This window comes from Chrysemys picta, chromosome 1 (assembly GCF_011386835.1).
Source record: "Chrysemys picta bellii isolate R12L10 chromosome 1, ASM1138683v2, whole genome shotgun sequence".
Lineage (NCBI taxonomy): Eukaryota > Metazoa > Chordata > Testudines > Emydidae > Chrysemys > Chrysemys picta.
In genome coordinates this window covers 128,528,533-128,553,148 of record NC_088791.1, presented here as the reverse complement: position 1 = coordinate 128,553,148, position 24,616 = coordinate 128,528,533, and the positions used below count along the sequence as shown (strand labels likewise).

General features: G+C 42.4%; 1 protein-coding gene and 1 long non-coding RNA gene across 3 annotated transcripts; one reads left to right on the top strand and one right to left on the bottom strand.

Annotated features, from left to right (window-relative positions):
• Positions 1-1,623: 1,623 nt before the first annotated feature.
• LOC135976013 (uncharacterized) lies at positions 1,624-13,567 on the bottom strand. The gene is made up of 2 exons (XR_010593254.1): positions 12,631-13,567; positions 1,624-11,688 (listed from the first exon to the last, which is right to left on the bottom strand). It is a non-coding gene; the product is annotated as an uncharacterized LOC135976013 (long non-coding RNA).
• CDPF1 (cysteine rich DPF motif domain containing 1) lies at positions 6,257-24,100 on the top strand. 2 transcript variants are annotated; one of them, XM_008179747.4, is made up of 4 exons: positions 6,257-6,416; positions 16,415-16,535; positions 18,166-18,277; positions 22,926-24,100. In XM_008179747.4, exons 2-4 carry the CDS (start codon positions 16,423-16,425, stop codon positions 23,073-23,075), a joined length of 375 nt encoding a protein of 124 aa, XP_008177969.1. In that variant the 5' UTR covers positions 6,257-6,416; positions 16,415-16,422; the 3' UTR covers positions 23,076-24,100. The 2 variants fall into 2 exon arrangements, with proteins under 2 accessions (XP_008177969.1, XP_065426322.1); XM_065570250.1 differs by lacking the exon at positions 6,257-6,416 and adding an exon at positions 16,290-16,310.
• The last annotated feature ends 516 nt before the right edge of the window (positions 24,101-24,616 follow it).

Here is a 24,616-nt window from a genome sequence, read left to right as displayed (position 1 = left end):
TTAAATGCTACCATTGTGGGTTTCTTTGGCATTCCCCTCCCATGAGTATGCTAAATTTAATTATATTATGGTTACTATTACCAAGCGGTGCAGCTATATTCACCTCTTGGACCAGATCCTGTGCTTCACTTAGGACTAAATCAAGAATTGCCTGTCTCCTTGTGGGTTCCAGGACAAGCTGCTTCAAGAAGCAGTCATTTATGGTGTCTAGAAGTTTTATCACTGCAGCATTTTCTGAGGTAACATATACCTGTTTAATATGAGAATAGTTGAAATTATTATTGTGTTCTCTGCCTTTGTAGCCTGTCTCATCTTCCTGAGCATTTCACAATCACCACCTGGTCAGGTGGTCAGAAGTATATTCCTACTGCTATACTCTTACTATTCAAGCATTTCTATCCATAGAGATTCCATGGTACAATTAATTCATTTAAGATTTTTCACTTTGACCCTATCCTTTCTTTCACATATAGTACTACTCCCCCATGGGCATGACCTACTCTGTCATTCTTATATATTTTGTACCCTGGTAGTACCATGTCCCCTTGATTATCCTCATTTCACCAAATTTCTGTGATGCCTATTATATCAATATCCTCATTTAATGCTGTCATAACTATAAAGGGAAGGGTAACAGCCCTCCTGTGTACCATACTATAATCCCTCCTGGCCAGAGACACCAAAATCCTTTTACCTGTAAAGGGTTAAGAAGCTCAGGTAACCTGGCTGACACCTGACCCAATGGACCAATAAGGGGACAAGATACTTTCAAATCTTGGTGGGGGGGGGGGAGGCTTTTGTTTGTGCTCTTTGTTTTGGGGGTTGTTCGCTCTTGGGACTAAGAGGAACCAGACATCAATCCATGCTCTCCAAATCTTTCTGAACAAGTCTCTCATATTTCAAACTTAAGTACAGCCAGGCAAGGCATGTTAGTTTTATCTTTGTTTTCTCAACTTGTAAATGTACCTTTTACTAAGGTGTTTACCTCTGTTTGCTGTAACTTTGAACCTAAGGCTAGAGGGGGTTCCTCTGGGCTCTTTGAATCTGATTACCCTGTAAAGTTATTTTCCATCCTGATTTTACAGAGATGATTTTTACCTTTTTCTGTAATTAAAAAGAAAATTTAATTTAATTTAATTTTTAAGAACCTGATTGATTTTCCTTGTTTTTAGATCCAAGGGAGTTGGATCTTGATCCACCAGGAGTTGGTGGGAGAAAGGAGGGGGGATGGTTAATTTCTCCTTGTTTTAAGATCCAAGGGATTTGGATCTGTATTCACCAGGGAATTGGTGAAGAGTCTCTCAAGGCTACCCAGGGAAGGGAATTAGCACATTGGGAGTGGTGGCAGCGGACCAGATCTAAGCTGGTAGTTAAGCTTAGAAGTTTTCATGCAGGCCCCCACATCTGTACCCTAAAGTTCAGAGTGGGGAAGGAGCCTCGACAAATGCCAAGCACTCTAGTTCACCCATCTTAGTATTTAGATTTCTAGCATGTGTATATAGCACTTGTACATTTTGTAAATATTCAGTTACTTGCCTTCATGAGTTATATTGAAATGGGACTCACATATCAGTGGGTAGCCATGTTAGTCTGTATCCACAAAAACAACAAGAAGTCCGGTGGCACCTTAAAGACTAACAGGTTTATTTGGGCATAAGCTTTCGTGGGTAAAAAAAACACTTCTTCAGATGCATGGAGTGAAAATTACAGATACAGGCATTATATACGGACACATGAAGAGAAGGGAGTTACCTCACAAGTGGAGAACCAGTGTTGACAGGGCCAATTCGATCAGGGTGGATGTAGTCCACTCCCAATAATTGATGAGGAGGTGTCAATTCCAGGAGAGGCAAAGCTGCTTTTGTAGTGAACCAGCCACTCCCAGTCCCTACTCAAGCCCAAGTTAATGATGTTAAATTTGCAAATGAATTTTAGTTCTGCAGTTTCTTTTTGAAGTCTGTTTCTGAAGTTTTTTGTTCAAGTATGGCTACTTTTAAATCTGTTATAGAATGTCCAGGAAGGCTGAAGTGTTCTCCTACTGGCTTTTGTATGTTACCATTCCTGATGTCCGATTTGTGTCCATTTATTCTTTTACATAGAGACTGTCCGGTTTGGCCAGTGTACATGGCAGAGGGGCATTACTGGCACATGATGACATATCGGCATGGGTAGCGATCGATCCAGCGGGGATCGATTTATCGCGTCTAGTCTAGACGCGATAAATCGACCCCCGAGCGCTCTCCCGTCGACTCCTGTACTCCAGCGCCGCAAGAAGTGCAAGCAGAGTCGACGGGGGAGCGGCAGCAGTCGACTCACCGTGGTGAGACACCATGGTAAGTCGATCTAAGTACGTTGACTTCAGCTACGTTATTCGTGTAGCTGAAGTTGCGTAACTTAAATCGATCCCTCCCCCTAGTGTAGACCACGGCTAAGGGGTTTACCTGTAAGATCATGAGAGGCAGAGGTGAATCAGTAAGACCAACAACTTGGTTATTATTGTTATTTGTGGAAATCTTTTATACCATGTGGTCACTCCCCCTTCCCATTGTCGACATCCTCAGCTTTGCTCCTGTTCTGTTTGTTCAGTGTCCATGTACCAAATGTTCAGTGTCAACCATTTTTCTTTCCTTTTATTACTTGTGTTTTGTTTTTATTTCAGCCTCTGGTTTTAATTAGGAGAATGCCAGTGAAATAGATTCTTGTCACAGGATAATCATCTCCTGCCTCTTGTGCAAAGCACTGACACACATTATTCCCTCCATGGTGGTGCTTACCTTGTTCAGTTTCTCTGAGGAAAAGTGCCATGGGATCATTACATGTCCATGTAGCGCAAAAGGCTCCTGGTTGTTCAAGGTCCCGTCTGAAAGATCCCACACTATGCACTGCTTTGTAGTCAATGTAATCTCCCTCAAACAGACAAAGAGCTGAGTAAATCTTATTGGGATTTGAATCTATAGTACTGTTCCAGGGAGGTTATGTCGTTCATACTTGCATTTTAAGTCTCTAAATCATTTCCTCTGGGTTTCCCTGCCACTCCCTTCTGTAACAGAAGTATGGGCACTTTGAAAAGGAGCAGTGTTCTAGAGGTTAAGACAGAGGCTAATTTAAACTGTTCCGATTCGTGGGGACTGAGGCAGATGTAATGGAAGAGGGAAACGCAGCTCCATAATTATACAGGAAAGCAGAGAGTCCTAACCTTGGTGTCCTAAACTGTTGTGTAGTATTGCCTTTGAAATGTTAAACAGCTGCTTCATTCTGTCCCAGAGGTGGCTGTGTGTCAGTGGTGGGTAAAATACCAATAGAATGCCTTAATAAATGAGTATCTGTAAATTTACAGGTGCAAGCCAAGCTGATATAACCAGTTTTAAATGGATATGTGTGTTCACACAGAGATTTGCACTTGTTTAACTAATTTTTTTTAATAGATTTAAGTTAAACCAGCACAACTTCTGTGTGTGGGCAAGCCCCTACAATGTACAATTTAATACATGGCTGTTTCTCTCTACCCTGTACAGTTTTTCTAGTTAGTAGGACTCAATGACAACACAAGCTTAAAAACTAGGGGAGATTATTTGTTTTATTGAATTTTTTTAACTTGGTTTACTTGGTTAACAGTTGCAAACAGTATAGCTCTTATGACATTGGAGACCAAAATCTGCTGCATTATTCTGGAGTATAGCATGAGTTACACCATTGTAACTGAAACAGAATAAAGCCCTGGTATTCAAATTAGGAACTCTGCTTTCAGTACTTCAAGTTCAAAATAACAACACAAAGTCACAAATTACTGGGAAATTACTGACAATATAAGAGAGTCTATCAGTACTGAGGGAATATAATGAATGGAGTAATAACTATCACAGAGAAGTCTTTGGTCAATTAAAAGAACATAAGAACGGCCATAGTGGGTCAGACCAAAGGTCCATCCAGCCCAGTATCCTGTCCGCTGACAGTGACCAATGCCAGGTGCCCCAGAGGGAGTGAACCTAACAGGTAATGATCAAGTGATCTCTCTGCTGCCATCCATCTCCACCCTCTGACAAACAGAGGCTAGGGACACCATTCCTTACCCATCCTGGCTAATAGCCATTAATGGACTTAACCTCCATGAATTTATCTAGTTCTTTTTTAAACCCTGTTATAGTCCTAGCCTTCACAACCTCCTCAAGCAAGGAGTTGCCTCTTGCATCTGTGATTCCCCCTCCCCTCCCTTGGAGACACATGCACATCATTCAGCACATCAGTCACATCTGTAATCATTATATGACGTTTTAGGTAATCTGTTAGCTGATATGTTTCTACTAGGCCTACGGAGCTCTGGAAATAAAGTACTTTTTCATAAATATGTATGGCATACCCAACTTTGTCTTCAAGTTGAATATTACATCAGCCTGTTTCTGTGCCTCGGGGATGTGGCTGGGGCTGCATATCCCAACTTCAAACATGATAGCCCAGGGATAACAGATGCCGTCTGCTGAGATTTCATCCATAATTATTTCATCATTTGTTGATGATTTGACAAAATTCAGTGACCAGGATCTTTTTAATAACTTCAACAACTGTAACATATTTCAGGCTGAAATTGTGACCTTTTACTTCTTGGGATCTTGTTTGGTTAAAATGTACAACCTTGTTTAACTTTTCTAGCCTAATCCCTTGATATTTATTCATAAAAAAATCTCTTGACCTCAATATTTGCAATTTGAAATGGGATATTCATTGGCAGTTATATTAGTACACTTATGATCTGCAATCGTTTCAGAAATCACAGCTATTCCTTTTAGACAATTAATGTTGTTTATGATAAGAATGATCTCTTTCAATACTCAACAATCATTTCCTGGAGATAATTTTTTTCCACATTAACACTATTAACAGTTAACCCTTAAATAGTGCCCATAAATCTTGATTAATAAGTCATTTTAGGAGTGAAATCATTTGCATTATGATCTCATATTTTCCATATTACAGTGTAGAAAGATGATTGTAAGATCACTAGCATGAGAGCACTTTACAAATATAATGGGTCATACCCTGATCCCAACAATACCCACGCCCAGAGTAAATGGGCTGCATGCTAAGGAGGTCATACGCTTTGGAGAGTTCAAATTCCTCCCTCCAGGCTACAGAGCAGCTTCAGTGTAGCTCTGCAGCTGCTACTGGAACATCAGGTCTGTAGCAGACTTCACAGCTGCTCTATGTACATGGAGAGGAAAGGGGTTGCTACGTCCAATGAATCTGCAGTCATAGATACATGGGCTCCAAATCACTCTATCCCAAATCCACTACCCAGCATATTAAGAACAGGGAGCCCTCACTGGGCTCTACAGCCTGCTGGGGGCGGCACAGACCTCAATGGGGTTCTGCATATGCTGGTTCCCCTGTCTGTGCAGGGGCGGTGGCCGTGATAGCGTTGGTGGTATGAGTGTGTGCACGTGCGGGATTCCAATGTTGTATTTTAAAAATGAGGGACTGCACCTCTATCATTATCATGAGTATTAATTATTATTATTATTAATAATAAGCAGTACTCACCTACATTTGCCAGGGGAATTTCTTGCTGCTTTTTGCAACTCCCAATCTTGTTGTACGGAGGTGAAGCACGGGACAGGTAATTTTCTATTTAAATAAGGGACATCCCTTGTAATATGGGGCTGTTGGCAATGTTGATGATGGTGGGGGACGGGGGGGAAGGGAGGGGGTCATAGTGGTTCTGATGCATTCTGGTCCTGTGTAAGGGAAAGGCTGGTTATTTTGCCAATGTAACACCAAATATTACAGAATAAATAAAGGTTTGGCTCCTCAGTGTATTCCAAAGCAGCTGAGTGAAGCATGGGGATATAAACGTCTGCTGAATTTAATTCACAAAGTGACTAAGAAGTTCCCAAATGTTTGGGATGTTGGAAGTTTACCAGACTGGCAGATATTTCAGTCATTTGTCTGTGCAAAAGATCTATGCTACTGGAAAACTGGCAGAAACCAATGACTTATATCTTGTACTTTTGTCTCCCGTGTTTAATTCAGATTGGTATCCTCTAAACACACACACACCTGATCCAAAGTTCTCTAAATCTTTGAACTGAAAATACAGCACCATGCAGATTATTTGGATTCTAACCCGAAGCCCTGGACAGGTTTCTCCATATATAATTTAGGACTCTTGCTCTGCTACAAAGCCCTAGCTATGCTTGGCACAGCAGCAGTTTGATCCGCCCTGTTGATGTTGACTGAACACTGCTCCTTTAAAAAGCCTATGATGTCATCATGGGTAGTGAACGTGAACCAGGAAGTGTGCAGCTCAGATACTGGCTGCAGCCAGCAACACAACAGCAGCAAGTTGCATCCCTGCAAGAGGGTCTATTGAATTTGCAGGCATATTTCAGTGTTAAGTTTCCATTGGGTTATTAGTAACAAAGGTAAGTTTTATTTTTAAAACATTATCAATATATGGACAATATCCCTTTGAACTTGTAGTGCTACAGCCTGAATACACAGCAGCACCTTGGGTTCCTAATGCTAAGTAGATTCTGACACACTGCGTATATTGTTTGTGTCATTCACAGTTTACGCACAGGCAGCTGGCACTGCCTAATGGAGTTAGAATCCATGTCTCCTAAGTGAATGGGCAATTAGACAACAGTTAGGCATTGATGCTCATTCCAGTGCCTTTAGTAAGAGATACTGATGTGGGTAACATTATGAAGGATGTAGATCTCTGTCAGTATGGGAGGCTGTTGTAAGTGATGAAAAGGTACCTCTGAATATGAGAAGGGCCACAGAGATGTCAGGATTTTCTAAACAAGGGCCCCAAGATATCTCCCTCTTTTCCCAACTCTTGGTCCTGGGAACAGTTCTGGTTATTTTTATTGATTTATTTAGTTCTCTCTCTTCTGTCCATGGAGACCCATTATTTACCAAGTTTATTTCTGTGAAATTGTCTCCATGGAAAGAATTGGAACAGTTCATATTAAGCTGGTAGGGGAGTCTTTACACATGTATTACAAAATGCCAGCAAACTATGTGTGGTCTGCTGCTAGGTTTTGCATTGGCAGTGGTATAACTATTTCAGTTAGGAGTGTGATTTTGTTTTTTAAATGGATATAATTATACTGGTACACCCCTAGCTCGGATGCAGTTATACCAGTAAAAAGGTCCTTTATATCAGTATAGTTTATTCCTCCTCCTGAATGGGAATAAATTATACCTCTCTAAGCTTCTTTATACCAATATAACTGCATCCATGTTAGGGGATTATACTAGCATAACTATACTGGTATAATTAAAGCAGTACAATTTTTAAGTAAAGACAAGCTTTTATCTGCACTCGGGGTCCCCAGTCCTACAGTGCAGTGAAAAATGGTGCTCTCCCTTTGCTCTGGCTGAGGATGTGATGTGGTTTCCCAGGATAGGGAACAGCCCCAGCAGTTGGCACATTGAGCATTGTCATTTCACAGCCTAGGAACTGAAGTGCGAAAGTGAGAAGAATTGTAATGCTCCTTCCCTCAAACCAATGCAATGAAGCAGGACCCTGGATGCCCCACTATATAGGGGCACATCACATCAGTCTTGTGTTTTTTAGGGAGTGGAAGAGGGTTTTGCTGGGAAAAAAAAAGCACTAATTAATGGAGACAGTGTGAGAATCCGGAGACATGGATTCTATATGGTAACCTTTGCCATTGATTCACTGTGTAACCTTAGCCTTACCTACTTTACAGATGGGAGAAATTGAGGCTAAAGGAAAATTATTTGTCTTGTAACTCTGATTCTTTGAGATTATTGCAGAATTATCACTCTTGGGTCTCAAGCCTGCTGGAGGCTAACCAGAGCTAGCTCAGCACCTCTCCAATACATTAGCAGATGGGAACATTCCAGCCATGCAGCATTAGTGGTACTTGGCCCATTAGGGGCCTCAACAATCAGTTTTAAGCCAAAAGGTGACATTTTCATCTATGTAGAGCCATAAAAAGGCCCCATCCGCTCTCCTCCTCCTCGGCTGTGACCAAGGGAGATGAAGCAGAGCTGAGGATTGGGCCAAAATAACTTTTGGACAGGGTAGAGGGAAGAATTTGGACACCTCTACTTCAGAAAATAGGTTGTGCAGATCTAATGGTAAGTGAAACATCCCTAAGGTTTACAGTAAAAGGTGTTCTGCCTCAGACAGTGGCGATAACCTATACTAAGGTCACATCTTATCTAGGTCACACAGTAAAATATGGAAATAAACAATTGTCAGACCTGGTTCTTTTTTTGACAGCAAGAAACTGTTGTTGAAACAAGCAGTTGGACCTTAATGCCTGTGTACTGTCCCAGGCCAAACAGCTCAAAGGATCCCTAAAATGAGGGCTGGGGAGAAGAACCTCCCCTAGATGAGCAGACTGGCTAAGCACACTGACAGAGGGCTGAATAAGGGCATTCAAGTGCTGTCTCCAGAGCACCTTACAAATTCACAACATGGGGGGCTTATTTACGGGATGAGACTAATTCATATATGGATTATGTGGGTGGCTACAGAAAACAGAGACTTGCCTTACATCACTGGGTGCTATTGGCACTCAATCTTGTGAGCACAGTGAAGCCATGGCAGCATGAGCTTCAGCATGGGTTGTACAAACCAACCCAGAACCCTTGGTAATGCCTCTTGGGGCTAACCCATGCTGAAACTCACACTGCCCTGGCTTTACTGTTCCAGGGCCTGAGCTAGCTGGATAAAGGCTAGCATGGGTAGGTCAGCTCGAGCTGCAATCACACCTAGTGACTGCAGTCTAGACATATCCTAGCTCAGCAGGTGTTGAAGTAACTAGTCCATGACTGAAGGATGTACAGTACTCCATTTGTAAGCCATACTGAAAGAATGACTGAAGTTTTGCTGCAAACTTTTTTCACCCTATTTACAAATCCTTCTGGCAGACTTCTTCCACGAAGGCTTTGAGATGCTTGTTCAAGAACCCCAAACTTCCAGACGTCTCTCCAGGAAAGGGAAACTCAAAAGTTAGAGTGGAGAGAACATCCGTGTTCTCCTCAAACGTACTTGGCCAGATTCCTATCTTGATGGGACTGATCACTGTTATTTGAGACCCAGCTAGAATGAGTATATTCCCTAGCTCACATGCTAGAGTGCTTGGCTATACTAGAATAGGGTTCATGTACTAGGGAAATGGATGGAGTATATTAGTCAGGGTGGGTGTATGTGGAAAATTATATATATAGGGATATAACTTCACTATGTATTTCCTGGCTTTCAGTGTTTTGAGTTTGGCACTATTGCCCCTTAAATACTTTTCATAATTTTTTTTTTATATACACTTATGTGTATTTAACCAACCAGGCAGCTTTTCAGCTGTAACTCAGGGTACGTCTATACTTACCTCATGGTCTGGCGGTAAGCAATCGATCTTCTGGGTTCGATTTATCGCGTCTTGTCTAGACGCGATAAATCGATCCCGGATCGATCCTGGAAGTGCTCGCCGTCGACGCCGGTACTCCTGCTCTGTGAGAGGAGTACGCGGAGTCGACGGGGGAGCCTGCCTGCCGCGTCTGGACCCAAGGTAAGTTCGAACTAAGGTTACTTCGACTTCAGCTACGTTATTCACGTAGCTGAAGTTGCGTATCTTAGTTCGAAGTGGGGGGTTAGTGTGGACCAAGCCTAAGTCCTTGCTACTTATACCACCAAACCAGAGAACATCTCATTTAGATTCTAGTGGAAAGGGCCAATCTCTTCTATATGCTAACTCTGAACTTCTCTCTAGCTACAGAGGAGTTCTGGCATTTTTTAGCAACCGCCTAATAACATCCACACACATGTACTCTTTTACATCACTGGAGCGATGATTTATGCTTGCCAAGATTATTTTAACAATGCCAGTATCTTATTTCTCAACACATTAGGTTCTCTTTTGTTGCATATTTCTTCTTTAAAAAAATCACACCATGATTTTTGCAGTTTGGAAAGTGTTAAGTTTAGATTGTGTTTAAGACCAGTGGTACTTTCATCTGCATTTGTGTGGCCCACTGTAGCTATTCTTAAATGGTAACCTGGAGGAAGGCGAGAACAGGCACTGTGATAGAGCATTCCTACCTTATTTTCCACCAGGGAAATTGCTTTAACAAAGCTGTCATAAATTAACTTCAATAGGGACAAAATCAGTTCAAGCAAGGAGGTGGCCTGATGCTGTACCACCCTAACATACTGAGAATCTTCTGAGCTGGTTTAGTTATGGGGCTTAGTCTATCTCTTATTCCTACCACGTGCCTCCCCTAAAATTTTCACCCTTGAAGGGAATGAGGAGGGGACAAACACTTGAGCTAGCAGAGAATCCCTATTAACAGTATAGAGCCAATAACACACAGTTGAGCAATTCTGATTCTAACCACTAGAGGACATAGGTACATATACACCTCTACCCCGATATAACGCAACCCGATGTAACACGAATTCCGATATAACGTGGTAAAGCAGTGCTCTGGGGGGGCGGGGCTGTGCGCTCCGGCGGATCAAAGCAAGTTCGATATAACGCGGTTTCACCTATAACGTGGTAAGATTTTTTGGCTCCCAAGGACAACGTTCTATCGGGGTAGAGGTGTACTGTATACACACTCACCACTTAATTACAGTATGCTGCAGCATTTAGCCTCATCATGGAATCCTCCTTCTCACAATGCACTGAAATTCTTCTCAGTATATATACTCTTACTTGGAGATGCCTGCCTTATCCAATTTTCTTTTTAAATGTTGACATTCTCTTTTCCTTGTTAAATCTTAAAGAAATATACACATTGACTCTGCAGCATCTAAGGAGACACATTTTTGAGCTGTAGCTTGTGTTTTAAAAGTTCTTTACTCAAGGAAAGGATTTGATAGCATACTTTACCAACCCCCTTGACTCGCTTTGCATATTCAAAGATTCTTAGGACTTTTCAGTTACTTCGCTTGCTTTCATGTTTAAAACTGTCTTCAGGGCTAGTCTGATGGCGTTCTCGATTGCATGTCATGTTGCCACTTGGGAGACATAGTAAGGCTAGCCCCAGGCTCTCTAAGTAGTGGGGCTAGGGCATGCTGTGGTAATACACTCAACAGCTAGAGGGAGGCTGTGCATTGCAAGTGAATAATGGATAGCAACACTGAAATAGCCTCCTGTCCTCAGGGAGTCAGACACTGCAGATAGAGGGAGACAGGAGGATTTAATTCCATGAAATGATCTCCTGGAATGAAAGGATAACTGAAAGTCATATGATGGCTATGCTCCAGTTGGCCATTATTCTCAATTCCTGACTAGTTACCCTAAATCAAGGTAGGGCAGGGGAAAGGAAGATCTGTATTCATAGCTATCTTGATTATCACTTCAAAAGTTTTTTTTCCTCTTACTTAATTGGCCTCTCAGAGTTGGTAAGACAACTCCCACCTGTTCATGCTCTCTGTATGTGTGTATATATATCTCCTCAATATACGTTTCACTCTATATGCATCCGAAGAAGTGGGTTGTAGCCCACGAAAGCTTATGCTCTAATAAATTTGTTAGTCTCTAAGGTGCCACAAGTACTCCTGTTCTTTTTGTATTCATATAGGAGAAGTAGGTCTGTATTCATATAGGAGAAGTAGGGAGACAGCAAAGAAATGACCTACAAGTACCTGAATGGCATCAACAGGAAGGAGCTGGGCAGGGAGGGAGGGAACTGTTCCGAGTGAATTAACTAGAAATAATGGATGGAAGAGAAAAAGGCTTTTAATAATAAGATTTATTAAACAACAGATTAGCTTTCTAAGGGAGGTGATTGCATCCCCAGTGCTGATTTCTGGGTTAGACAAAGTACTCCAGAGTAATTCTTCATTAGCTGGGCTAGGGACTGGGGACCAGCTCCCACAAGGTACTGAGCAGCTCCTGCACTCTTGAATTGAGGACACTGAGCACCTTGCAGGATTAGGCCCTGAATGTTCTTCTGGTAGGTCAGCACTATCTGTAAATAATATGGGAACACCCTGCATGGAAAACCAAGTCCCCAAAACAGACTTAATTTGAAAGGATTAAAGGTGTGTCAGTGCGAAGTTTTTCTTGACACCCTATCAAATTGTTTATCTGTGTGGGAACAATATATGTATCGTATAGTTTCTCTAGCTCTTCAGTCACTCAGGGCTCCTCTGAAGGATCAAGAGTCAGCGCTTAAAATACACACTGTAAAGACCTGTGCTAATGAGAGCAGAAGTCTAGAAAGTCAGATTCCTTACGGTCACTGACCCTGACCATTTAATGGTGATTTATTATTTCTGGCATGCTTTACAATCTTACCAGCACAACGCTCCAAGCAGAGCAGCTCAGAAGTTTTTAGGAGCCCTGAGAGAACTGCATTTAGATCCATCCAAATCCACACAATACATCAGTCAAGAAAACATTCCCTTATCCCTCCACTAGACTAAACTGTGTCTTAATTATAAGTGTTTTCTTGGAATTGAATTAAAATATATATTGCACCACCACAGCATTGGGGCACCTCCCCCACCAGGTTTCTAACTGCACTTGTAGCTTGATGCTACAAGGTGCTGGGCACTCTGACCCCAATCCAGTAAAGCATTTAAATAAACATCTGTTGAACATTAAGCACATGAGTAGTTGCATTCATTTCAATGTATGTACTCACCTGCCTAAAGTTAGGAGGTGCTTAAGTCCTTTGCCTTAGGACCAAAACGCTCCGTGCCTTGCAGAATCAAGCTGTAAATGACCAATATTAACAAGTTTTCCATTAACCACAAGCTTGCCAGATAGTATTACACATCACTGGAACACGATGCTTCTTCAGAAATTCCCTATTGTCTGAGATGATGTGGGCATTTTAAAGGAGGAAACAGATACCAACACCTGGAAAGGTTTTGAGTCACTTTAGGCCACTGCTTCAGCTGTAATGATTACTAAGGGTTTATTTTTAAAATGTTGTTCCTCCTTGGGAGCTCTCTGCAGCGTCGAGAACTGTGTCCTGCCCAGCAAAGGAGCAGTTTCTGGTTGATTCGTCATGTGTTGTGTGGAGAGAAGATACTATTCCCTGATAGTGAATTTGTTAGCATGGCCATTTTACAGTCCGTCTCACTGAGAAAATACTAGAGGACGTTTGGTCAGGGTATGAGGCTCAGGAAAAATGCAGTTCTAGTTGCACCAGCTACATCAAGTTTCATGTAAGTGGCTCATTGCTTTGACTCCAATGGAAGCAGTATAGGTTCACCTAATCCAGTCACTGCCTCACAGGCAGGATCACATGATTTTCAACTGCCGTAGCCAGAAATGTTTCTACATATATATCATTCCGTCCTCTTTAGTAGTCCCTGAGCCATGTCTTTTCTAGATGCCAGCAACTCCTTTCGGTATCTAATCTTTTTCAATTCAGAACCCTGAGTTATCTGGTCTTTTAATCTGAACTCACACACTCCACAATCTGAGACCCCCCTCATAGATACTGTAATTTGATTTTATTTAATGCCTTACTTCAGACGGTTTCAGAGTAGCAGCCGTGTTAGTCTGTATCCGCAAAAAGAACAGGAGTACTTGTGGCACCTTAGAGACTAACAAATTTATTAGAGCATAAGCTTTCGTGGACTACAGCCACGAAATGCATCCGAAGAAGTGGGCTGTAGTCCACGAAAGCTTATGCTCTAATAAATTTGTTAGTCTCTAAGGTGCCACAAGTACTCCTGTTCTTTTTACTTCAGACAATCCTCATTGGCCCACTGTGCATTCTTTACCACTATTTGAATGATTGTTTAATTTGGTGACCCAAATTGCACACAGTACTCCAAATGAGATCATAGAATCTCATTTGGATACAGGGAGGTATTTGTTTTGCTACTAATTACACATGGAGGAGTTTTTTGGTCATCTAAAATGAAAGCCTCACAACAGATCCTTGAAGTGCATTTTGTACATAGCTGACTTTAAGAACCTTTGCTTGAAACAATACATTGCACATACACATCCCAGATCTAATCCAAAAATCTCAAAGCATTTAAAGGGTCTCACTGCCCCTATGAGGAAGCTAAAAGATGTAGAGGGCTCCCACAGAGATGAAGTCATCTCAGGCATTGAAGATAGTAGGATCATTAGAGTATGAAGTGAGGAATAGGCTGTACAATTGATACTGCTGGGGAATTTTAGTTACAGAGGAATAAGAGTCTGTTCCTGAAGTGAACCCTGTTTGGGAGAATGATATTAACACCCCTAAATCCCCAAGCTTGCATTGTGATCTCTGTGGGAAGAGTGCTGAACCTGTGTGGAGTCTCCTTGACCTCAGTCCATTGTGATCCTCGCAAGTGCAGGATTCAGCCCCCTTCCTCCTTTGGAAAGTGTGTCACACTATTTAATGACAAGTGCGCAGGATCCCCTTCTTAATTCATCTGAAAAATAGAACCTCCAGGAGCCCCTGGCTCCCTCACACTTTGCTGGGACACTTCTACAGTACTGACCCCAAAAGAAGAGTCCAAATCACTAGCACCAAGGTGAGTGTCGGGGGTGGAGGGGTAATCTGTCACCAGGGCCACCACTTCTCCCTGGAGCCAAAGCATATGCTGCAACAACCAGTCTCAGTCAAGGAGGTTTGTGCTTTAGACAGAGGTTGGGAGGAAAAGAAAAACCAACAAACAAACAAACAAAAAAAAGACCAGAACACAGTCCTAACTTCATTCTTGGCCCAGGTTTCAGGGCCACCCCTTCTAGGGGTCTCTTGCACTCCAGTTCCTAGCAGCCTCCTGGCCTCAGTAGGTTTAACAACTTTCCAATTTCTTAAAACCAGATGCTACAGGCCCCTTCCCCACTTAGTCACTCACCCTCCCCTGGAACTCACCTGCTGCCTGCAGAGCCAGGCTGGGAGCAGACATGGAGCCTACCTGCCCAGGAGATGCAGGTTGGAGGCAGCCCTGACTGAGAAGGGACTGATACAGGTTGATTAACTAGTACCCCCCTTACTGTTCTGCACCTCACACTGGCCCCTCCCAGTCCCCACACCCAGCTAGCAGGGAACAGGTTGGCAGTAGTATTTACAGGCAGTAACCCTAGGGTGACCAGATGTCCTGATTTTTGGATCTTTTTCTTATATAGGCTCCTATTACCGCCACCCCCTGTCCCAATTTTTCACATTTGGTGTCTGGTCACCCTAAGTAACCCCCTATTCCAGCACTCCTGCAGACAGTAACTAGACATTTGGTGTCCAGTCAGTACTTCTGATTGGACACGGTACATGTCCCCTTTTGACCAGAATTTTTGGTTGAAAACCAGACATGGTAACCCTAAGCCTCAGTCAGCTCTGCTTCCTCCCTAGGACAGCATCTACAGGGCTATTTCCGTGAACCCCTAGCGCTGGGGGACCCACCACAGGTGCTAATACCACTCCACTGTGATTTATTCCCCCACACAGCTGGCACTAGCAGCCCTTTATAGGACCAGATGCAGCCCAACCCTCTTTAATTAGCTGGACTAGGCTCACCTGCTCCAGTCTAGGGATGCTGGGCTAAGCCTATCCACAGAGACCAGCTACCCTTTGACAGGGTCTTGTTCAGTGCTGACCCAGCCCAGATCTCTCAGGGTCACAGTACAAGATGGTACTGCTGTTAGACCTGAAAGGATTAGGGGTTAGCAGTAGAAAACTGGAAAAATAGAACTCATTTTTGATAACTTTCAAATATGGCATAATAGTTGTGCCCATGGAATTGTGCATTTGTACATGCAAATCAGGCAACCTTGTGTGCAACCAAGTAGCCAGGTGTGGATGTGTGTTAATTTTGTGCATACACACATACAGTGCCAGTATTAAAATTGGTTGCATGTGTCTGATTATATCACAATGCAATCTGTAATATGCATCAAACCAAGCTTTTTGAAAACTCAGAAAGATGTGGCCTGGGTTGACAGTGAATGGAAACTAGAGAGAACACAGTTCTTATTGTTGATTAGTCAAGATTTTGAAAAACATGTGCATAAAGTTAGGCCCCTACAGCCCTTTTTAGGCATGTTGGCTGAAATTTTCCAAGCTGTCTGGGGGATTTAGACACCTAGGCTGTTCAAATCCTCAGGGAGCTTTGAGAAATCTAAGCCCTAAATGAGCAGCTTGCTTACTTTAATGGGAGCTGCTGGGGGACACAGCACTTAAAAATCAGGCCACTTGTGTAGGAGCCTAAATACAGCTTGAGGACCCTAGCTGTAAGCACTTACTGGTTTTTTAAAATTAGGGGGTAGCGGGTATTAGTTTTCAATGTGAGAAGAGGTAAAAACATGATCTCCCTTTGATGTTTACTCTTCAGACTCTTTGCGCTGCCATCCAAAATTCTTCCTCTGATATTGGTGAGGCTAGATAGGACTACTGGAGTAGTTCAGTTTAATTACCTTTCATAGGTGCTCCCAATACTGCATTTTGAATCTAAAAGGATGTGTTTTCATGTATGTAGCTTTATAGATGGATTCCCGCAAAGAAGCCCAGCCGAAAGGAGACTTTGAATGCCAACTATGTGGGCTAACAGCCCCATACAGCTATTATGGGCAGAAACCCCCAAACACTCATTCGGTTGTGTAAGTACAATCTCTTCTGTGGTAGCGCTCGTTGAACGTATTTGGATTTTAGAAATCTCACACTGGGGAATGATGCAATATTGCACAAAATGCCCTGTATATCAACTAATTGATGCCTTAATTAATGCCTGGGTTAAATGCATGTGGTAAACCACATTTTGTAGGGTTGTTTAAATAGTTTTCCATATAATATATAAGATCTTTAGAAGTGTATTTGCCTGAATTAGACAGATCTCTGCTAGAACAGGAAGGTACAGCATGGCCCAACAACTGTGCAGTCAGAGTTCAATCTTGCCAAATGCCAAGCTCTCCAGCAAACCACTTACCCACGTGCTTAACTTCAAGAACATGAGTAAATCCATTGAGTCCATCCAAGTCAATGGGACTTAAGGTTAAGTACGTGCTTGGTGCTTGGCTGGGTTGAGGCCAGATGGCTGAGCACAGTGTAAAATGTAACAACTGTTGATCAGTACCAGCTTGGCCTGGCATTGGACCATGACTTAATGGGAGACAGTCTTGCCTCATCAGGATGGTTCCCATATATGAATCCAAGTGCCAGTAGGCTTCTAGTCTTCCTCTAGTCAGAAGAACGAAGAACCATGTTTTTGCAATGGGGACATGAGTGTGAAGCTAAAACTGGGTTATTCAGTGAAATGGCAACATAGTACCAAAAAAATTACTCCCCATACTCTCCTTGTTCATGTTTTTCTGTTCTGCTATTTCTAATGTAAGCTAGGCAAAATTCAGGCTAGAGCAGAAGACATGCCCAAAAGACCACGATTTGCATCAAATAAACCCTATGTTAAGGGTGTAAATGAGTCTTAATGAATACACAGTGCCTTGCCTGGGTGTAATTAATTCTTTGTGGCCTAGTGTCCTACAAGGCTTATAGACCAGCTTTTCTACCCAGAACTAATGGCTATAATGCTTTAAATTCCAGGATAGTTCAACATTTGAGTAAACACCTCCCTTCCCCCACATTACCAGTTACATAAAAAGGGCAGCACGGGGGTATAAGACGACTTTTGGGTTTTTCTGTTCTGTTGTCCATTTCACTGTGAATTTATTTCTTATTTAAATCAAACTCATCCAATAATGAGCCAGTCTTGCAACGCTGTGAGCAAACACATAATTGACTTCATTGAGGAGCCATCTGGCACGCCTGGGAAGACCAAGGCCTTTGTCTTTCCCCCTCCTGAAGCTGCCAACTTCTTGAAATGCATCACCTTAATACTCTTGAGCAACGGGGTAGCCTGAGCTGGTAAGAGTTAAAACAGGAGTATTTTATATCACTATTTTGCTTCCTGCCGACAGCTCTTGCCAACGAGAGTTTGAATTTTAAGTTTACAGGAGTGACATAGCTAGGAGTAGTAAAGGCATTTATATGTAAATGCAGAACTTTTGAAACAGACTCCAAATTCAAAACCGCACAGTTGAACGGCCTGAACTGAAACGGTGTTTAATTTGGCTATGTAATAGTAAAAATGTAGGTTAAAACAATGTGGTTAAAAATTGTGTGGAATACCTATTACGGCAATAATAATGAATTGGTTGCTAGGAGATCTTCAAGTGGAAAGAACAGACACAGGTTGAAATTGGTTTTTTAAAGCATGGAATTATTTTCTTTTAGCCTCCTGGAAGAAAGCTATGTCATGAAAGATCCTTTCGTCCCTGACAAGGACAAATTCCTTATCCTTGGATCTCAGTGCAGTTTGTGTAACAGACGGGTGTGTGTGGGCACAGTAAGTAACATGTGATACATGGTGCATTTTTTGCGCTCATTTTTGTTCCAGCCTATTGGTGAAAGATCAAACAGCAACAGGGGAGAACCAAAGAGTCTGTACGTTTGTTTTTGTTTTCAATGAGCTACCTTTTTGTCCTGCCAATTCTCATAAACATTGTTCCATATATTAAATGAGAATGTGTACAAACTTGCTGCAGGTCATGCTTACAAAAGAATGAAATCCACACTCCCAACTGTAGCGCTCTTTCAGTGAGTAGATGTGCTAGGGAGTCATAGATCTATTTCCAAACCTTCAGATCCCTTTGCGATTATAACAGACCATGGGACAAATTCTGCCCCCTCTTTACTGTCCCAGCAGTGGATCGGGGTGATGAACGTACCACAGCTTGCTGGACTTGTCCCATCCCCAGTGCAGCCACAGCATAGGGCCTCCATAAGTCCTTTCTGTTGCCCCTCTTGCAAACCCTGGTGTAGGAGTCATGTTGGGGCGGGGGACAGAGCGGAGATTGGAGCATGGTGTGATAGCACAAATGGGCAATTGAGACATTTCAAATTCTGATGCAAGGCAGCATTTGTTGAGGAAGCAGATGAAAATACAGAATATTGTATAGGAGAAAGATAGTGAGGCCAAATTCCTCTACGTTCCATTGATCAAGGTAATATTGCAGGAATGTAGCATAGATACATTTGGGCCAGCGACAGTGGCTCAAGTTCAAGTATAACTCTTTTGACTTCAGAGAAGTTACACCAGGGATGGATTTGGTTCCCTACGTTCACTGGGGCAAAATTAAGTCATAACAACTACATGTTTTCTAAGACTTTCTCCTTATAGCTTTATTTCCCCTTCTGAAATTCTCTTTCATTGCTTAGATTTATGGAAATCAGAAAATTATCAGATGACAAACTGAGATTTGTTTCTTCTTCTGAAGACTTGAGTCATTTGAGGGCTTCAGTGGGAAATGGATTGAACCCTTGAAGCTTTTTGTCTGCAACTGAATTATTTAGCAATGTAAAGGAATAAATCAGGCACACTTAACTGAGTATATCCCTAAATTCAGGATACTTTAACAGCTGATATACATGAGATTTTCAACTGGCATTTTCAATTCCACCAATTAAATTTATCACAGATTTGGAGTTTCAACCAAACACACATTAATAGGAAAGTGGGAGCTACCATTTGTAAGTTTAAAGGATTAGTGCAGTTTATTAAGTATTTGAATTCATTTGGGCATAACAATGCATTAGGCATTTAGGCCTTCTGTTAGAAGCCTTTTATAATAGTCAGAGGGTTGTGGTTCTTTTAGGAATATTTTTCTGTATGAGCTTTCAAGATTTTCCTAGATAGTATCTTTCCTAGCAGAAACCTGGAGATTCTCAGGGATAACAATAAACATGCCCACCTGAATAGCTGTCTTTTGCCTGTTCAAGTTAGCTAAATCAGTGGGATCAGGGCCACAAGTGTGCAAGGAACTGGGAATACCTACTAAACTGGCCTGACTCAATATAAAGCCAAATGTGTGAAGTGCCCCAAGGGTCGGTCCTGGGGCCGGTTTTGTTTCATATCGTCAGTGATCTGGAGGATGGCGTAGATTGCACCCTCAGCAGGTTTGCAGATGACACTAAACTGGGAAGAGTGGTAGATAGGCTAGAGGGTAGGGATAGGATACAGAGATACTTAGACAAATTAGAGGATTGGGACAAAAGAAATCTGAGGTTCAACAAGGACAAGTGCAGAGTCCTGCACCTAGGACGGAAGAATCCCATACACTGCTGCAGATTAGGGACCGAGCGGCTAGGCAGCAGTTCTGCAGAAAAGGACGTAGGGGTTAGAGTGGATGAGAAGCTGGATATGAGTCAACAGTGTGCCCCTGTTGCCAAGAAGGTTAACGGCATTTTGGGCTGTATAAGTAGGGGCATTGCCAGCAGATTGAGGGACGTGATCATTCCCCTCAATTCGACATTGGTGAGGCCTCATCTGGAATACTGTGTCCAGTTTTGGGCCCCACACTACAAGAAGGATGTGGAAAAATTGGAAAGAGTCCAGCGGAGGGCAACAAAAATGATTAGGGGTCTGGAGCACATGACTTATGAGGAGAGGCTGAGGGAACTGGGATTATTTAGTCTGCAGAAGAGAAGAATGAGGGGGGATTTTATAGCTGCTTTCAACTACCTGAAGGGGTTCCAAAGAAGATGGATCTAGACTGTTCTCAGTGGTACCAGATGACAGAAGAAGGAATAATGGTCTCAAATTGCAGTGGGGGAGGTTTAGGTTGGATATTAGGAAAAACTTTTTTTACTAGGAGGGTGGTGAAGTACTGGAATGGGTTACCTAGGGAGGTGGTGGAATCTCCTTCCTTAGAGGTTTTTAAGGTCAGGCTTGACAAAGCCCTGGCTGGGATGATTTAGTTGGGGATTGGTCCTGCTTTGAGCAGGGGGTTGGACTAGATGACCCCTGAGGTACCTTCCAAACCTGATATTCTATGATTCTAAGGCCTGGTCTACACTGGGGGGAGGAGGGGAATCGATCTAAATTATGCAGCTTCAGTGAATAACGTAGCTGAAGTCAACGTACTTAGATCGACTTACCATGGGGTCTTCACTATGGTGGGTTGATTGCTGCCGCTCCCCCGTTGACTCTGCCTGCGCCTCTCACCGAGCTGGAGTACAGGAGTCGATGAGAGCACTCGGGGATCGATTTATCGTGTCTAGACTAGATGCAATAAATCGATCCCCGCTGGATCTATCGCTGCTTGCTGATCCGGCCGGTAGAGAAGACATACCCTAAGTGGGCAGATGTTATTTTGAGGGTATTTTGCAAAAGAAGGAAAGCTGAACAGATACATATTTGGAAAGACTGGGAAGTGAATTTTGCTCCTTAATGCTCACCACGGCAAAGGCTTGAGTGGGGGCATGATGGTGGGATTCTTAAACGGTAGATGGTAATGGACTGCTGACTCCCAGCAGGACAAACATCAAAGAAGGAGATCTTGAATACACCCAGGGTCTACGTCTTAGAGGACTTAAGAACCAGTATGATGCAGAGTCTTGTGATTAAAGCAATGGACTTGGGAAGCCTGGGTTCAATTCCCAGCTCTGCCCCAGACTGCGGGTGTTATCTTAGGCAAGTCTCAATCTCTGTGGGCTTTAGTTCATCATCTCCAAAAAGGGATACAATGCTTCCTTCGTGTCTTCTTACCTTGTAGGCTCTTCAGATCAGGAATTGTCTCTTGCTGTATGTAGGGACAATGCCTAGCATAGTGAGGCCCTGATCCCAGGTGTGACCTGTCAGTGCTACTAGAATAGAAATAATAATAGCAGGGCCAGTTTAAAAACTGAAAATCACCACTCTGTCAGTGGCATTATAAAGAATGAAGGGCAGCCAGGGACAGTAGGCTGTCTAGATGGTATAACAAATACACTGGAAAGCCCCATCTCTGAGACTTGGTCTGAAAATGTATGGGTATGTCCTAAAGTGATACCCACTGAATGCATGAAAGGACCAATTTACTTAGTACCTGTAAGAAAACCATATAAAAAGGCATATTATTTATTAACCTTGAAGAATAATCATTAGCCCCAAGAATAATCCACCAGCAATACCAATGCCAGCTCCATGCATGAAATCCCAGGAGGAACCTAGTGGTCTACACCAGCAGAACCATAAACTTTGGTCCCACTACAGGGCAAAGAAACAGATGCATTAATAACCTTGTCTTCAAGGTTGGCCAACTTGTGCATTGCAAATTGGATTAAAATATCCTACCTATGCTTTCACCTCTTCCTTTATAACAAGTATCTGTCTAGAGCCAACTAGGTCAACATTTTTGGGCCTACAGCATTGGCTAATCATTTGTGAAATATGCCAGATCCAAGAGTCACCGCACAATAGAATCAGGGAAAACATTGGCCTTATTCACCACAGATGTGGCAGTACCCCAGCAAAAACTCAAGCAGGAACAATCTACATGGCCAACTCCAATTTAGCTACAAGAGTTTTCTCCCCTCAATACCACCTTTTTCTCCCCCCAAAGAACTAATTTAAGAAGGCAGTGGTAAATGGATAATTTTACAGTTGAATTAAACTATGTTTTAGATTCCATTGTTCATCGATAAAGCATTTCTGTGGAGTTCACCACCACAATGTCTGTGTACCTGGTTCTGTGTCCATGGCAACACTACGCATATAGATCAGTACAAAGAATAGTACATTTTGTAGTGGGCTGTGGACCACGGAGCAGTTGAAGTTACAGTGAAGCTGGGCACTGCCATAAGAAATGGTGTCTCTCATAACCTCCTTTGTGGCAATGGTTAAAGACCACAATTGCCTTTAACCCTTAATTGGGGTTGGAGGGAGAAAGCTTCCTACCCCACTGAATGAACCAGGAATGATCTCTCCATTAGTGGGGAAGCTACGTGAGCTGAATGGAGGAGGGAGAACACTGAATACAAAGTATGGTTTATAGCAGTGTTTCTCAATGACTGGATCATGGACCGGTGCCAGTCCCTGAGATCTCCCTGACACAGCTTAGGAAGGCAGCAAGCCGGTCCCTGGGATCAAAAAGGTTGAAAAACACCGTTTAGCAAAGCTGTAATGTAACCAATTCCATTTTTCTATACTGCTAATTTTACGTATATTTTTACAGGAATGTAGTCTATTCTACTCAAAAAGGTTCTGCCTCCCCTGTGTTAATGAAAACCTACAGGAGTTTCCTTTGGAAATACGACAAGACTTGGATAAAAGGAAGTCTCATTCAAAATCCCACCCCTCCAAAAAAACAGATGCAAGAACTTAAATTAAGAACAACTGGAAGAGACACTGCTCAGAGGTTTTTTTGTCTGACCTAAAATGTAGATTTTTGTAAAGATGATGTTTAGGCAATTTACTACCAATACAAGTATTTTCATGACAGTTCTTTAAGTTAGTTTGGATTTAGGTATTCCCACTGAGTGTTTGCAATGCACGCACTGCAGCACTGGGCTACTGCAGGAGAACCAGAAAGGGAAGCCTGTGGTCACTGACCAGGTTACATGTAGTGCAAATATTAAACAGCATAAAGGTTGGAAAATAAGTCAGAATTTTACAGTTTTTAAGTTTTCATGAGCTAGCGTGTTAGACATTTACGGGCAAGCGTTATTAAAAATACAGGCAACAGTCTCAGTAGTTTGTCAGGATAGTGTGACTGAAGACGATTTACACCAGCTGGGAATCTGGCCCATAATAGTTAACTTGACAATATCACTTTACTAAGGTTATGATAGACAAAGAACCTGATGCCTTCTGACTCTTCCTCCCACCCCCAAGTTTCTGTTCTACAGCACGCGATCACAGAGCATATCAGAATGGATATTCATAGAAAAGTATGTGGTCTGGAGGCCATTGCGTCAAGACTAATGCCACATGATGACTTTTGCAAGCAGATAAACTTACAATGGAACATATCAGCTGATACTTACAAGACTGCAGCCACTTTTCACTCCAACTTCCAATAAGGTGGAAACAGCCTTGGGGAGGGGAGTGGGAAAGGATTCCTTCCTAGGTACAGCGTTTCCTTTACAAATTAGAAAAAGAGAATGCTTTCCAGATCTTTTTTTTGTTCTTGACTGGACAATATGATTTATTTGGAAATAATAAAGTTCATCCAGTATACTCTGTCAGATTAACCCTTGCCTGTCTTGGGCAATTAGAGAGACATTCAAGAGAGATTTAAATTAGGCTGTGCGGGTTTAAACAATTATTATTGAAATGATGGCCTTTATTGATTTTGCTTTACTTGCATGGGATATTTTATAGAAAAATTAAAGTCAATGTCAATTTTAACCTGATTTTTTTTTTTATAACAAGTAAATGGTTGATTTGCCAAAATAATCCATTACTGACTGGAGTTAGCTGTACCAAGCGATTTGTTTGAGATCAGTGTTGAATGAAGAGTTAGAGAGAGGGACACTGACTGCAATATTTTAGTCTACTAGGGCTGCAGATTAATACTACATTGACTAACGTGGTCAGATACTAGTATGTTGACAGCAGTCTGAGTGCTGAAGTACCCACTGATTCACACAGTGTACATTAAACAATCAGATGATAACTTTCACTCAGGGCTGACCCAGGCCAGATTTGAGCTAGTGGCCTCGATCAGGGGTTCTCAATCTTTTTCTTGCAGAGACCCCCTCCACAAAATGCTATAAAAATTCCACGGACCACCTGTGCCACAACAACTGTTTTACTGCATATCCAGTAGATTAAAAGCCAGGGCCGGCATTCGGGGTAGCAAGCAGGGCAATTGCATGCCACAGGGGGCCCCGCAAAGCTAAGTTGCTCAGGCTTAGTCTTCAG